This window comes from Triticum aestivum, chromosome 5A, assembly GCF_018294505.1.
Source record: "Triticum aestivum cultivar Chinese Spring chromosome 5A, IWGSC CS RefSeq v2.1, whole genome shotgun sequence".
Classification (NCBI taxonomy): Eukaryota; Viridiplantae; Streptophyta; class Magnoliopsida; order Poales; family Poaceae; genus Triticum; species Triticum aestivum.
In genome coordinates, this window is record NC_057806.1 from 709,876,425 (window position 1) to 709,892,847 (window position 16,423).

At 42.3% G+C, this 16,423-nt stretch overlaps 1 protein-coding gene across 1 annotated transcript; it reads right to left on the bottom strand.

The window, feature by feature from the left end:
• Window positions 1-3,677: 3,677 nt before the first annotated feature.
• Window positions 3,678-6,612, bottom strand: LOC123106196 (remorin). Its single transcript, XM_044528421.1, has 5 exons — window positions 6,240-6,612; window positions 5,522-5,554; window positions 5,335-5,422; window positions 4,284-4,365; window positions 3,678-4,193 (listed from the first exon to the last, which is right to left on the bottom strand). Exons 1-5 carry the CDS (start codon window positions 6,367-6,369, stop codon window positions 3,993-3,995), a joined length of 534 nt encoding a protein of 177 aa, XP_044384356.1. The 5' UTR covers window positions 6,370-6,612; the 3' UTR covers window positions 3,678-3,992.
• Window positions 6,613-16,423: the final 9,811 nt, after the last annotated feature.

Sequence of the window (16,423 nt, forward strand, 5' to 3'; positions counted from 1 at the left end):
AAGCTATTTGAGTGGTCAATTTGTTTAGGGATACGACAATCATTTGTGTTGGTAAACGGAGGGGGGGGGGGATGCGAGATGCGAGAAGAACAACTAATGCTCCAGGGCATGCTCTAGCTATCTAGGCTTATCCTTTTGTTAGCTCCAATTTGCTAGACAACTAATAGTCTGGTATATTCTTAGTATTGTTCCTATATATTAGCACTAAACTACCTAGCTAAATATCCAAAACTAATCATCGATCGACGATTCTCATATGAAAAGGCAAGATAATGAATGAATTAATGATGCAACTGGTCTAAAAATAAATTATCACAAATCTATTCTGTTTCCTATCAATGTTCAAGAAGATGACTTGTCTCAGCTGCTTCAGACGCTTAGATGCAAGAAAAGGAAACTCCCCTTTCACTTACTTGGGTCTACCCCTCAGTGCTAATAGACTGAAAGTTGAAGACTTCACACATAGTATATGCCAGCAAATTGAAAGAAGACTCTCTGGTTGCTCAACAATGCTCAGCTATGATGGTAGATTACTGCTAATTAAGTCAGTCTTTGCTGCTTTGCCTATCTTCTTCATGAGCACTCTTGCTCTGCCTGTTTCTATTGTAAGCCAGATAAACAAATACCTAAGGAATTTCTTGTGGAGAAATTTTGGACAACAAATTGCAGGGCCTGCCTTAATAGCTTGGGAAAAGGTTTGCAAAGCTAAGAATCAAGGAGGACTTGGCATTCTAGATGTAGCTATCCATAACAAAGCTCTCATGATGAAAAACATACATAAATTTTTGAACAGAGAAGCATTACCATGGGTCTCTTTGATCTGGGAAACTTATTATTCTGTGAACTTACAGCATAATAAAATGGTAGGCTCCAGTTGGTTGAAGAGCCAGCCAAAACTGCTCCAGGAATACAAGGCTAACTCTGTTTGCAAACTTGGAAATGTACAAACAACTCTTCTTTGGCATGATATCTACCGAAGCGTTGATTCATTTCTGTTTTGTCAAATTTCTGGCACTCAATATGTCCTTTTTTTAGTAGACGTCATGCCGAATATTTTTGTCAAGTTATTATTATTTCTGTGTTTACTCTAGTTAGGCCACATGCACCCAAACACGAATCACCCTGCCAATACAATGGCAGTAAGGGATGATAGCACATGCGGTGGCTAATCCGGATGGCAATAAGAAGAGAGAGACCGAAGAAACTGGAAGCCGGAAAGGCACCAAACGAACAGCCTTGTGGGCGCATATTCCTTCCTAGTGGGTGGCACACATATTCATGATGTGCCCATGGTTTCGGATAGAGAGTTGAAGTAGTTCTTCATCGAACTAAGGCTACTACAGCAGCACGTGTTAAAAATTGTAACGGAAAGAGCAGATGATTATTACACGGTTAAGGTGAAAGAGGGGCATCATTTCGTCGAACATTACCCCGCAAACAAAATATATCTTCGCTTTGAGGGAGTCCACAACAATACTTTTCACATCCGTGGAATATACTCGTCATTTGTTTGGTTCTGGGCTTTGTATGAAGCCTCACAGGCTATACTGGAGAAGTCTAATGTCGCCATCCTTGATCCTTATCACATGCATGTGAGCAAGTTGGAGCCAAACATACTAGTGCCCTACTTAGCCGAGTAAGTCATTCACAATACTTTATGCTTGTACACACATAGATATACATAATCTTGATGTTCATCTCATGCATAATCTTAGCCGAGTAATATTGTTCAATTCTTCGCGCAACGACAGCCATTGGATATTAATCTTGATGTTGTCGCTCCAAGGCAGATGTTATTTCTTTGATTCAAAGAGACACCCTAATAAGAACTGGACTGCACTGAAGTCCGTTCTGAATGATGCTCTTCGATCCTGTTATCGCTCCCGAGGAACCCACAGAACTTATGAGGAATTCATGTTCCACACAAGCTTTTGTTGCAAGGAAGAACTACATGAGGTCAACACTAACTTGTAAGGCTACTATGTCATGTCACTGATGGATGAGTATGTACGCACAAAATCACTATTGAGTGATATCATGCATCCTTGGCCATGTGGGCCACAGAGCTCAAGAAAGGGAAACAAAACTTTGTGAGAGAATGTGCGCGTCTTCAAAACATGGTGGTTAATATCATTAACAAAGATGTGGTCGGGCAGGCGGAATGTTCTACAGCTCTCCAGAGACGAAGAAGGACAAAATTATCAAATAAGAGCATCAACCAAAGCATATGCATCAATGGAGTTCAACATACTTCGCGACGGCGGCTGGGTCTTTAGTTCAGAGTGAGGCAGAAGTTAGAAACATGTTAATTAATTTGAATGTTCATTGACTTGCGGTATCGATGTGTAAATTTGAATGTTCGTTGACTTGATATATATGAAAGATGCATGTTAATTGTTAATGCAAATGCAACATAATGTGATATATGCATTACGAATGTCGTTCATGTCCAAAGTGCTATTGTTTCATGCTACTATGGCAACATTAACAAGAAACTGGACCGGGATTCGAAATATGCAGGAAGCATGGTAAATGTTACCAGCAGCGTTGGCGTGATCAACGCCACAACAGTAGGCTGCCCATTGTGGCGGGTCCTTATATCAACCGCCGGTGTATACGTTACCACCAGCGTCGAGTCGGAGCGCTGCTAAAGTGGTCGCTTTTGTGGCGTCAGTAGCCCACACCGGTAGTAACGGTTATCACTAGCGTCATACTATTGGCGTCTCCCCTCTGTGTCAGTAACGATGTTTTCGGACGCGCTACTAGGTTTTTTCCTACTAGCGAGAGCAGCCTTTGGTGTCCATGACCAAATTCGCAGAGCTTCATTCCTTTGCAAAAAGTGATCTCAAGTCTGTGGCCTCCTGGATTAATGCTGATGATCCAGCTCAATATTTTCACACTCCTCTATCTCCCCAAGCTTACAATCAGTTCAAGCTTCAGTGTAGGTCCGAGAGTATATCGATCAGAGGGGGTGGTGAATGGCGGATTCAAAATTTCTTTCAAAAAAAAAATCAAATCTTTCAGTACTCAACAGCGGTAAAATAAGCTAAACAAAAACAGAACAGCGAAAGATAACATCTCAGAACAAATAGATAGGAAGGCAAAACAACACAACTACGAGCAATGAAGACAATTCACACGTCAAGTTACTACAGAAGATAAACTACTGAATGGCAGGGGGTGGATAAACGCGTGAGCATTCAATCGTCAGAAGATGTCTATGCCGGCGAGGGGAGGCGGCCATCTGGGCTGGATGGGCCGGGAAGTGTCATCCGGAACACACACATTTGAGATCAGATATCTCTTCCGCTTCCTTTCAAATCCTATACACCTAAATAGCTGATCTCCCACTAACTTAATTAACTTAACATGTATATGCCAACTCATCATGCTATCATGCCTGCTCCACTAAGTCCAATTCTTTCAACATGCAACTATTTCACACTTACATGGCACTATGCATGGGAAAAGACCCACCTTAATATGACCATGCATGCTACTCATATTCATATTTTACAGCTATGTAATAATTAAAATAATATTTTTTATTTATGCTTTAGTTTCAGTTCTCATATTGGTAATCCAAATATTAAAGTTTCAAACTGTCAATTCTCATAATATAAGTACGTCCAATTCCAGCAACACGCGGGGTATCATCTCTAGTTTCAACAAAGAAATGGGGCAAATAAAACTGTATTTATTAAATACTACACATTAATAGATGCTTCGACGAACAAAACTTACATCAAAAGAATAAATGTATCAATCCATCAGGCCTGCACTCCTACGCTTATACACAATTCCCTTACAAATTTAACCAGATACCAAACCTCCCAACAGCAAAACTCACACACACACCAATGGTTTCCAGAACACCATCATGTACACACACACACCACTAGCAAGTTATGCAGGAAACCTGTAAGTAACAATCCCAACATATGTACGCTCTGCAGATCGAGAGTGTTGATACCATGCTCGATTCACAGTCATCATGCTTTCAGGAGCCCAAAGAGCTTCGTCGGAGCCTCGCCTTTGGCACGGTACTTGGCGGCCATCTCCTCCGCCATGATTATCTCCTCACCTCGCTTCGCCTCCGCCATGGCTCTCTTCTCCTCAGCCGACTTGTGGAGCATCGCGAGCTTGTTCTTCAGCTTCTCCTTGTATGCTGCTTTCTTCTTCTCCAGTTGCTCCTGCCATGATAAATAGTGACCGTTAGTGAGCTGCTAGATTTAGTGCAGATTACAGTGACAGATAGGAACTTTGTCATCCTGGTTGCCTACCTCGATCTTTTTCAGCTCGGCCTCCATCTCGGCTTCCTTGGCATGCTCCCATGAAGTGATGAAGGACAGATTCTTGGCCGCCCTGATATATCATTGAAAAAGTTAGCGGCAGATGGTACAATATGTTGGTGTGTAGGAAACATTTGTCATATTTTCTTTTTTGCTCAGGCGGTGGCATCAAGGACGCATGTTGTGTGTTGGGATTTGGTCTTTCCTCTTCCCTCCTTTTCATTTCCTCTATATTAGATGATCACTTAGTACTTACTCATATAGACAAACTGAACCAGGCACCACGGTTTGTGCAACAATTTTGTAGACTGGGAAAGTGATAGGGTGACAGTCCTCGGGGCAAGTGCATTTGTTACGTAGCCCATAAAAGGTGCTTGTTTTTTCTACCGCCTGCAGTGCCTTAGAGCATATCTAGCAGATCCTCAAAATAGCCCCACCCCCCCTCCGCAAATTCATTTTAAGGTTCCCCCGAAAATGGTTTTGCGGTAAAGCAAGACCCCCCCTCCCGGCAATAATTATCTGAACTGCAACAATTTTTTGAATCCGACTAATTAAAACAATAATGAATGGCCCCGAATGAAAAAAAACACATACTTGTTGAAGGGCATATATGCGAAGTGCTTGTTTTAAATTATCCACGAATATATTTTATTTTTGCTCCAAAATTATCATAAAAAACAATATGACAAGGTTTTTTCTTACTTGTTTAGTAGTCTCACAAAAGTTTATCTCATTGTCTTTCCGTTTAGTGCTATAGTTAAAATATGGTAAATGCTAGTAAAATAGTTTTGGCATTTGTCTAAAGAGGCACTTTTACTATTTATCTGCTTTCCAAATTACTAGCGTGTGATGGTACAATATGTTGGTGCGTGTGGAGCATCAGCTCTCGTAGCAGACATGAGTGGTACGCATTGAGTGCATTGTAAGATAGCTCATTAAATCTAGCCAAAGGTGATGTGCCATCTCAATCATAGTGTACTGATAGTACTGGTGATTCTTGTTACTTTTAAGCAACAGACAGTTGGGTGCCATGATTAATCACCTGTTCTCGGCTCTCGCCTTCTCGCTCTCCTCCCAGGCGTTGATCAGCGTCGTCCTCTTCTCAGACATAATCTTGGTGAGATAAGCATCTGAAGAAGGACAAAATGGAATTGTGCACATTAAGCATGAGTCGAAGACTTGTCAGCAGGGTAAAGTGAGTAATGGATTATTTTGTTCTTCTTTTTTACCTCTTTCAGATGAACCTCTTGTACCTTCAGCATCTGGGGAAAAGGAAGAGAGATGTCAAGAATTTTCAGCAAATTATTATAAGTTGTTTGCAAATGATGGCTTGGAGTGCTTAGTGTGGAACCACTGTGACTACTTATTAGGTTGTTATTCGTCACAGTGCTTAATAATTAATACAAAGGGGCAAATTTTGTACCGACGACATATTGCTTCCTCTTTGAGGAATCATTAATTTGCTCTGCTTTAAATTCATTGCTGGAAAAACGGGAAATTGTGTTTAAAAATCCTTATGGGAAGTGTAAATTAAATGAGAGGAACTAGTAAACATTGACCAAATAAAACCATATGAACAGGTAAGATGAGGACAAATCATATGGTATATACAACCATGAGAAGTTGTGAGACGAAGATAAAACAATAGATAATTACTCCCCGTCTATCCAATCATCTACCAAGAGCCTGTCGATCAATTTTTATTTTTATTTCACAGTATGAATTTTAGTTGAAACTGGCTCACTTCTAATTTCACAGTATGAACTAAGAAAAGCATATGACAAGAGGATTCTAATTAAGAAAAAGCATATGGCAAGGACAATAATATACTAGCACTAGTCCGGCTGGTACAGCTAGGCATGGAGATGGACAGACAGACAGGGGCCCTTGCCAGCCGGGAGATGAGCTCCTCCTACTTGCTGGTAGAAACAATAGTTGGGTACGTACCCTTGACGACGGCGACGATGGCCTTGGAGTTGTCGGGCACGGGCACGGGCACGATGGCCTTCTCCTCGGCGATGTCCTTGGTGGCCGTGGTGGTCTCCACCTCCACCTTGTTGGCCTCCTCAGCCGCCATCTGCTCTGTTGCTTGCTAGCTTGGAGTTGGATTCGAGCAAGAAAAGGCCTCGGCGATGGAGATCTCACTAGCGGTAGCAGCTGCTAGCTTAAGCAGTTTGGGTGGTGGTATGGTAAGGAGGAAGATGTTCTCTTCTTCAGCTGATGGATCGGCCGGCTATATATGATCTGCGGGGGGAGAGATATAGAGAGAGAAGAAGGTAGACGGCCGGAGAGATGGGTTGAGACTTGAGAGAGGCAGCTAGCTAGCTACCGTTATAGTATCATAATCAATATATGGTGGGTTGGCTAATTAATTACTAAGTGTAGCATCAAGTGACGGACCGGCTGTTCCAGGCTGGGTTCGCCGAGCAACAATATTCGTGTCACACACGGACACGTACAGCTAGCCGTGCTGTTCATTCGTCCTGGCTGCTCACTGTTCGGCGATGCAAAAACTTTTCTCCAAGTTTTGCGTGTGCTGGTGAAGGAAGCAAAATAATTGAGGCAGCAGCATATAGCTAGCGAGGGACGCAGCATGGCCCCCCTCCCCTCCACCATTGATGCTCCTACTAGGACTAGGACTAGGACTAGGACTAGGACTAGGATACCATACGTACACTGGACACATTTCATGATGGATGCATCGTTAGTGATTGCAACCTTTTTCGTCTACCAGATTACGTACCTTTCCTCGCGAGAATCATCGACACATGATTAGTTCTTATACTAGGATATTTAGCCAGCCAGGTAGTAGTTAGTTAGTGCTAGTTGCACCAAACTAACAATGCAGCACCATCTGTCAACTTTTTCATGATATATACTCCAGCTAGTTGGCTCTGGAATTAACAAGCATATACGTACTAGTATATACTGTATGCCTTATGGCTTAGCTAGTGCATGCCCCCTGGCGTGGCCAGGATCATTGCCCAGCTGTGCTGCTCTCCTCGCTTTCTCCAAAGTGACCAAATATATTCCCACATCCATGAACATGATTGCCGTATCCCCTAAACAAATTGACCAGTCCAACACATCATTAAGATAATTAAACACCCAGGGAAAACGTCGGTACATCTCTACGTGCGTTGTATACGTGAGACGTGAGAGAATCTCAGCTATGAACCGGGGGCCGGCCGGGACTGTCTCAGCCGGCCAGTTTAATTAGGAACGAAGAGCATCATCAGCTGAATTAATCAGCGTCCTCGCAAAAAAATACATAAGAAATCAGCGTAAGCAGTTTACTTTGTTGTGCGTGCGTGCGGTGGCCGGCGACAGCGACGCTCGACGGCCAGCGAATCGGAGCTGTACGTGTTGGCCTAGCTCCGCCGCTTTATGGTGCGGTGGCGCTCGCTGTTGGTTGGCGACTAGCTACGGCACGGCCCCCTCCCTAATTCCGCTGTTATTAGGAGCCATGTCTCTGCTTAATTAATCAGAGCCCACCCTGTATGGCTACGTATGATCGATGTGGGTGTGTAGGATAAGGGTGTGGTTAGGTCTCAGTCGACTCAGACTTCACCAACTCACGGTCAAGACATACTTAGTACATATGAAGAAGAAAGAAAAAAAAAGATTGTACGAATCTCAATGCAAGATCAAAGAAATATGGCATCGACTCAGACATAATGAAGTCTCGGTCCAACTGAGACTTAGCAAAACTGGTAGGATAAAGCACAAGGAAACGTTTTACGCCAGGCGACCGGCTAAGTTTTGTACCGGTCGCACCGTGCGCTGGCCCCGCCCATGCTGCCACGTGCAGTTTAAGGCCCACCCTCACAGCTTTGCCTTTTCCCTTAACCATCTTTCTCTGCTCGCACCACAATATCTTTTTCTCCTACTGCCCCCACCCCTTCCCACCCGTGCGAGAGAGGGCCGTGTCGTTGCTGCCGCCCCGATCTCACCCTTGATCTATGCTGAGGTCGCTGGCGACGTGCTCCTCACCCAGCAGCATCGTCGGACGCCTGCGACGAGTTGTGAGGCAGCAGCTTTTTTTTTAGACAAGTGAGGCAGCAGCTTTTTTTTTGAGAACTCGCCAAACTTTATTAATTATCAGCAAATGTCATAGGTACACGGTTTGGGTCGTGAGGAATTCCCAACCAAACATGTCTACCTACATCTAGATTACAAGCAAACTTGGTGAGATTATGAGCCTCATAATTATGGTTCCTACGCTCATGGATGAAAAAACAAGAAGTAAAGCTATTACAATGAATTTTGATCTCATGCACCATGGTGGTGTTGCGCAGGGGCGGATCCACCATGGGGACCCAAATTTTTTGGCCCAAAAATCGTAAATAGGCATATATAAGCCCAATAGGCCCAGTTCATGTCTTCAGGAGCAGCCCCTAGTTCTCCACGCAAGCTCGTACGGGACGAGAGAAAGAGACTCACGCATCCAACTTTTCTTCCTCGCATGTATAGAGTGAGAGAGACACGTGTAGAGATTGGAAAAGAGTTGGAGATACAACACGATCAGTTCCATTTGCAATCAGTGGTGTACATATACACAGGATGAGCAACTCTCGGTGCTCAACTAATCTCTACAATAAGCTATTACTCCCTCCGTTCCGAATTACTTGTCTTGGATTTGTCCAGATACGGATGTATCTAGACTCATTTTAGTGCTAGATATCTCTGTATCTAGACAAATCCAAGACAAGTAATTCAGAACGGAGGGAGTAGCTGAGTGGAACTAGGAGATGTGGGAGAGCTAGCTAATAAATAAGAATAGGGTGCAGCTGTTACAATTCCAATGGAATAATATGTTGCCTTTGTTTTGTTTTGTTTTTTATTTTACGAAAAACTTTCGATCTATTCATCTTCAATCATGGCAGTACAACAAACATCAGAAATAATAATCTATTGCCTTTGTAACTTTTTATAAGACATTTTTAGAGTCTATGACAGTCAGTGTCAAGAAAGTCTTATGTTGAGTTACACAAGAAATAATATACATGCATGCACACGATTCAACACCACGGACAAGGCGGCAACGTGACCCTCTACCAATGGTGAGCCACGGTCAGGCAAGGGAGGCAGCCGGGCCGGAGCCCCCATGTTTCTGCGGAGGATATGGGCAAGCCCCGCAGTGCCGTGTCCGTGGCCACCGGTGGGGAGGAGCAACGGGAATGTGATACTCAGAGGGTTGGGCTGAGCGTTGCGGCGACCGCAGCAGTCGCCAACCCCGGGGAGGAGAATGGTCCCCATCCAACTCTAAAATTGTGAAAAAGAGAAAAAAATCTTCTCTATTTTGTAAATTTTTATCTTTTCAGATATTGTTGGTATTTTGAACAATTTGTGCTTGTATTCCCATGAACCAATTGGCTTCTATATTAGGGTGAATTTTTTTTGAACACCCATTGTTGAATTCCTAGATCCGGCATTGGTGTTGCGACCGACACCAATCCACCGGCGCTAGCAACCAGCAAACACCGGTGATGGAGATGGTTACATTCAGTGTTGCTACGGTGAGTTATTTTTGGTGGAACCGGGCCGGCCAAAAGCTGCAACCAACAGCCGTTGACAGTGGAGACAGCAGCCTCGGGTGTGGCAACCATCCAGTTTGTTTGCTCTAATCGGTTGGCGAAAAAGTTGCATCCACGCACAACCAGTGCTGGAACCGAACGACTGGCGAGTTGTTTTTCTCCTATAGTTTTTTTGTTGTGCTACAACAGGTAAAAAATTGCTGGATCCGATGGGAATTTTTTTGTCTGCAACCATCTGTGGCGGCGCGTTTTCGCTGGAACCGTCACGTTTTTTTGCTGGAACAATTTTTGTTTGTTGCTACCACCAGCGAAATCCTGTTTTTGTTATCAAGTTTTTTTTGCTGAACATGGTGGTGGAAGTTGCCATCGGCGACGAGCAGAGGCGGCGACGGCAGAGTTGCTGCAATCACGACACCCACATGTTGGAACCAACCAATGAAGAGATGCAAAACGGCAGAAGCTGAATCTTCACAGGCAGCCGTGCTGCAATTCCGACTGCCGTGCGGTGAGAGGCGACAAGTTGGCAGTGCGGCTGAGCACGCGGCGGTGCTGCAACAGGAAGGCGAGGCGGTTCTCATGCTGAGGATCGGCGGCCATGAGCAGTGGAGAGAAAGGAGGGGATGTACGACGTGTTTTACCTAACGAGGTGGAAGAAGACCAATTCGGGGCTACATCCAATGGCTAGGAAGGGGCCAATCCGACGGCTAGTGCGCGATCAGCCGAAATTTGGGCCGAACGGCCGGCCCTAATGTTAGCCTAAAGTATATCGGCATCTTGCCGCTGGCTAATCCGACCATAGCAAGCAATTCCGCAACATTAATTCAATTTTTTCCCACACATCTTTGATCTGGAGACGGTGGAACTGCTGACGTGTCGACGGGCGATCCTCCTAGCTCAAGAGATGAACATACATAATCTTATCTTAGAGACGGATTCTCAGGCAGTGGTGAGAAGCGAGCGAAAGGACCTCTCTACTAATGTGCAACTAGTTGAAGAGGCGAAAGATTTCAAGAGTTTAGGGTTGCTTGGGGGCGGCGTTGGGCGAAACAAAGTCGCACATATATTAGCTAGGAAAGGTTGCATAAACACGTTATGTAAAACTTGGCTACATGTCCGTCTGGATTGTGTTAGCTCGGAGGTTACGTCTCATCTAGTCATGAACTAGGAATAAATAGCAAATATTTCCCCTAAAAAAATACATCGACGTGACTGCACGAGCCCCCTTACCTATACTAGCCTGTTACAAGCGCACAATAATCCTACAACTACGTACGACGTTTTAAGGATCTTTCCAACTATTTTTGTTCCCCTGAAAAATGCTATAACTGAAAAAAATTGATCGCCTCTCCGATCATTGGATGGACACGGTAATGACCTTTGCAAAAAGAGTGGAGTTGCAGTATTTTGTGTAAAAGAGGTTTTCTTGTATGATTATTTTTTCGAGATTTTTTGTTTTGAGGCTGAATAGGGCCCTTTTGCAACGAGAGGCTTGTTGCAATTGCAACATCCCTTTTGTTGCAAAACAGAAAAAAAAATCTCCGGTCAAATCGTTTTCTCAGGCATGCCATCGCGGCCAGTCCACCGTCTTTCCACCGCTTGTGTTTGAAGTGAGAGCCGCACGAGCAATGCTAGCGCCGCTGGCGACACCACCACAAAAACTCGTGCACACTGCCGTCCCAAGTTCTCCGTTCTGGCCATCCCCGAGCGCCGCTATGACAGGCTTCCTCCCTCCGTCAGCAGGCGCCGCCTCCTCAGATTCTATAAATCTCGCCTTGCTCGGATCCGACGGAGTCTGGTGAAATTCGACGCCTAGACCTGTGCCTCATTCACCTCCGATGCCGCAACCACTTCAACCAGCCGTGTCGTTCGTCAGCCCGCGACAACTGCTGTGAGATCCAATGTGCTCGCCGACGGAAAGTGGCTGTGGTCGTCGCCGCGTTGCGAGGACGCCACCGCAGAATCCAACCTCCGTCGCACGTGGTTGGTCTGCAACAGAGGGGCGGCTGTGGTCCGGCCTGCTGAAACACACACCAATTTGCAGAAAGTACTATGGTATAGGTTACACCCAAGCCACTTGATCAAAGTTAGACCCGACGACCAAAAAGGGGATCGATGTGAGCAGAAACATCAGTCGGTTGAGCTAGAGCATTTCCCCAAATGATATGTGTCACCCTGCTAGTAGTACCAAGTGGTCCCCTACTTGCGTTCGCTAGCAGGCCGGCCCAAATGTCTCTGGTTTTGGGAAGCTTTTAGACCAGGTTTTTTGTTCTTTCATTTTCTGCATTCCCTACTTTTCAGTTTTTCTTACATTTGTCCCCTTTTAATTATTTTATATTTTTATTCATTTCCTTATTTATTTTCATTTTTTTACTATTCTTTAATTCATGAAAATATTTGCAGTTCATAAATATTTTTTAAATTCCAGCATGATATTATATTTGTGAATGTTCAAATTCCAAAACAATTTTTTAATACCATGAATAAAATTGTGAATATTATTTTAAAATTCCTAACCGATTTTTGATTCATAAATATATCTTCAATTTTGGTAACATTTTGAAAATTAAGGAGCATTTCTGAAATTAGTGAACATTTATTAAATCCTTGATTACTTTTTTAAAATCTAAAATCATTTTTTAAAATTCGGAAAAAATAAGTTCATAGACACTTTTACTAATTGTTATTTATTGAAACATTTATGAACATTTTTGAAATTCGCTGAAAAAATTAACTTCGTAAACAATTTATGATTATTTTTAAATTCATTAAATTTCAGATTCAAAATTTTTACCAAATCAATGAACATTTTTTAATTAAAATAAACCTACCGAAATAAGAATATATTGTGGAAAAATCAAAATAAAATAAATAAAAGCGTTGGCTCACAGGAGCCTCGCGCTTGCTCGCTAGGCCGGGCCATGTAAGGGGTTCTAGGAGAGATGATCCTCGGCCTTGCTACAAGCGAGAGCTCCCCACTTATTTGTCACCCGTACCGATTCCTAATACGAGATGTCTACATGCGACTCATTAGGAGGCAGGCCCATTTAGCGCCGCTATGGCTCATAGCGATCGATCAGTCCATTTTTTTTTCATTTGCTTGTTGTATTTTCGTTGGTTTTCTTCGTTTCTTCATTTGTTTTCTTCAGTTTTTTTCTCTTCTTTTTGTTGGTCGTTTGTGTTTTTTATTGATTTTCCTTTTTGACCGATTTATACATTTTTCTGGGTACAGAATGTACATTTTTAGAGAAAACCCGAAATATTTTTCTCATACATTTTGCACATTTTTAAAATACATGATGTACATTTAAAATATACATAAAATTAACGCTATTTCGAATATGCAGTGACATTTACGAAATACACATTTAACATTGTTTTAATGGAAATAATCGTTTTTTTACTACACAAACTTTTTTTTACATTGTACATATATGTTTTAATTTTCCGCGGACATTTTCTAGAAACACTTCAATATTTCTTAAAAACGTCCTGGACTTCATTTAATGGAATAACCCTTTTATCTCCACGGAAAAAATAGTTTACATTGGATAAATAAATTTTCAAATACCAGGCATATTTTTTTGAATTGCCAGAGTTTTTCTTTAAAATGACATGTACATTTTTTAAGCGTTGGAAACATATTTTGACATTACACAAAAAATTTGTTTTACATTTTACCCAATTTTTTTAAATGCCACAAAACAGTTTTGGAAAAGTGAATATTTAAAAAAATGTATCATACATTTTTTGAATTGTGCGAACCTATTGTACATTGTATAAACACTTTTAAAAATGGCACGTACATTTTTGTTAAACACTTTTCATATTTTTAATGTCACAAACATTGTTCATACAGATGATTAACCTTTTTCAAATGCATGTTTAACATTTTTCTAAAAATTATGTAAAAAGTTTTATGTATTATATATGGGAAATATATCATACCATCCAGTGGTAGTTACCCACATGTCTCATATACTATCACGTGGTAGTATATATGCCACTTTATCATTCTATGTATGTATATTATATCTATGATTTCTCAAAGTGACCTATATGAAAAAGTTGCATGTGACTGCAATTTTTTTTATGTATTTTGAAACTACCTTCATATTTGCATGCATAAAGTAATATAACAGAAAACTATTATATACTACCTAAATAGTGGGATATATACTACCCAAATAGTTTTGTATACTACATACTAGATGTGCACACTCTCGGTTCTGACAAATACTACATACAATATATAAAACTTACGGGAGAATAACTACCACCGGGTGGTAGGAAACATTTGTCCTACATATATATTTTGCTCGGGCGGTGGCATCAAGGACGCACGTTGTGTGTTGAGATTTGGTCTTTCCTCTTCCCTCTTTTTCATTTCCTCTATATTAAATGATCACTTAGTACTTCCTCATATAGACAAACTGAACCACGCACCACGGTTTGTACAACAGTTTTGTTGGCTGGCAAAGTGACAGGGTGACAGTCCTCGGCCCAAGCACACATTTCCAAAAGTGGCAGGGTGATCCAAAAAAGGAGAAGGAATGTGAAGTAGAGATTGTTATATGTAATATACATTTCTGTATTTGGCTGAGAAGCTATTATAATTTTCTTGCCAGACTTTTGTTTTCATTTAAATAGTATCCTAAAACCAATCTTATCATCATCGATCTACAAAATGATATATTAAAGGGATAAGTATATTTTTCGTCCTCGAACTCTTCCGAGAGTTTAGAAAGCGTCCCTCAACTCCAAACAGGATAGTTTTCGTCCCTCAACTATCAAAACTGAATAGTTTTCGTTCCTTGTGCCGCTTCGGGCGGTTTTAGTACGCGGTAAAGAGTAACTCGGTGAACAGTAAAATCGAAAGAATAGCAAAAAATATCAAAAAATTCCGAAATTTTACAGCATCAAAGATACTCTGGTGCGCAAGACCCGTGCAAAATTCTGTGGTGTTTCAACATTCGAGCAGCTCGTGACAAGCAAAAAACTGTAAATATGTACGTCGGTGAATAGTAAATTCAGAAAAATAGCAAAAAAAATTATGAAACTTTTTGGCTTCAAAGATGCTTAGGTAGGTAAGATGCGTGCAAAAATTTGTGATCAAATGACATACGAGGAGCTCTAGCCAAAAAAACAAAATAGCACACTTTTTCAAAAAAATAAATTTGAGCCAAATTTTGTTTTTTTGCCACGAGTTCATACAATGCCCAAACACCATGAAAATTTGCATGCACGTTGCACACCAAAGCCTCTTTGATGCCAAAAAAATCATACTGTTTTGATTTTGTGTGCTATTTTTTTATTTACTGTTCACTGACGTATATATTTACAGTTTTTTGTTTGCTTTGAGCTGTTCGAATGTCGAAACACTACGAAATTTTGCACGGGTCTTGCGCACCAGAGTATCTTCGATGCTGTAAATTTTCAGATTTTTTTTTTGATATGTTTTGTTTTTTTTCGATTTTACTGTTCACGGAGTTACTGTTGACCGCGTACTAAAACTGCCCGAAGCGGCACGAGGGACGAAAACTATCCGGTTTTGATAGTTGAGCAACGAAAACTATCCGGTTTGGAGTTGAGGGGCGATTTCTAAACTCTCAAAATAGTTTGAGGACGAAAAATATACTTATTCCTATATTAAATGGCTAACCTTGCGGAAGGCAGCTAGCGCATGAAACGGACCCTTTTAGTTGACAAGATAAGCAAAAAGCCATGCACACCAGGAGGCGTGGGTAGATTCATATATCTTATGCCAGCTTTTTGAGCAAAAGCAAACGGGTTGGAAGATCATGTCGCACATACTTAACTACACGGGTCCACGACGATCTGAAAAGTGAGTAAATCAAGAAACTGATGTATATCTCCAAGCAAATGACTGTGGCGAGTGTTTGTGTACATACAAGCATGTGTGTGTGTGCATGAATTGTACCGGTCCCTTTTATGCATGCGAGAATTCGGCGTTGGTTCACGCCTGCCCCTTTTGCTCGGTGGTAACCGATCCAAGGGTGCTGTTTTCATAGGGCGATAGTGTTGGAGAACGTAGTAATTTTAAAAAAAATTCTATGCACACGCAAGATCATGGTGATGCATAGCAACGAGAGGGGAGAGTGTTGTCCACGTACCCTCGTAGACCGAAAGCGGAAGCGTTAGCACAACGCGGTCGATGTAGTCATACGTCTTCACGGCCCGACTGATCAAGCACCGAAACTACGGCACCTCCGAGTTTTAGCACACGTTCAGCTCGATGACAATCCCCGGACTCCGATCCAACAAAATGTCGGGGAAGAGTTCCGTCAGCACGATAGCGTGGTGACGATCTTGATGTTCTACTGTCGCAGGGCTTCGCCTAAGCAGCACTACAATATTATCAAGGACTATGGTGGAGGGGGGCACCGCACACGGCTAAGAGATCAATGATCAACTGTTGTGTCTGGGGTGCCCCCTGCCCCTGTATATAAAGGAGCAAGGGGGAGGAGGTGCGGCCAGGCAAGGGGCGCGCCAGGAGGAGTCCTACTCCTCCTGGGAGTAGGACTCCCCCCCTTTCCATGTTGGACTAGGACTTGGGGGGAAGGAGAGAGAGGGAAA

Coding starts and splice junctions, on each gene's coding strand:
- LOC123106196 (XM_044528421.1), bottom strand. CDS start 6,369: ATGGCGGCTGAGGAGGCCAACAAGGTGGAGGTGGAGACCACCACGGCC. Junction 5,555..6,239: donor CATCGTCGCCGTCGTCAAGG/GTACGTACCCAA, acceptor CCTTTTCCCCAG/ATGCTGAAGGTACAAGAGGT. Junction 4,194..4,283: donor CCGAGCTGAAAAAGATCGAG/GTAGGCAACCAG, acceptor TTATCATGGCAG/GAGCAACTGGAGAAGAAGAA.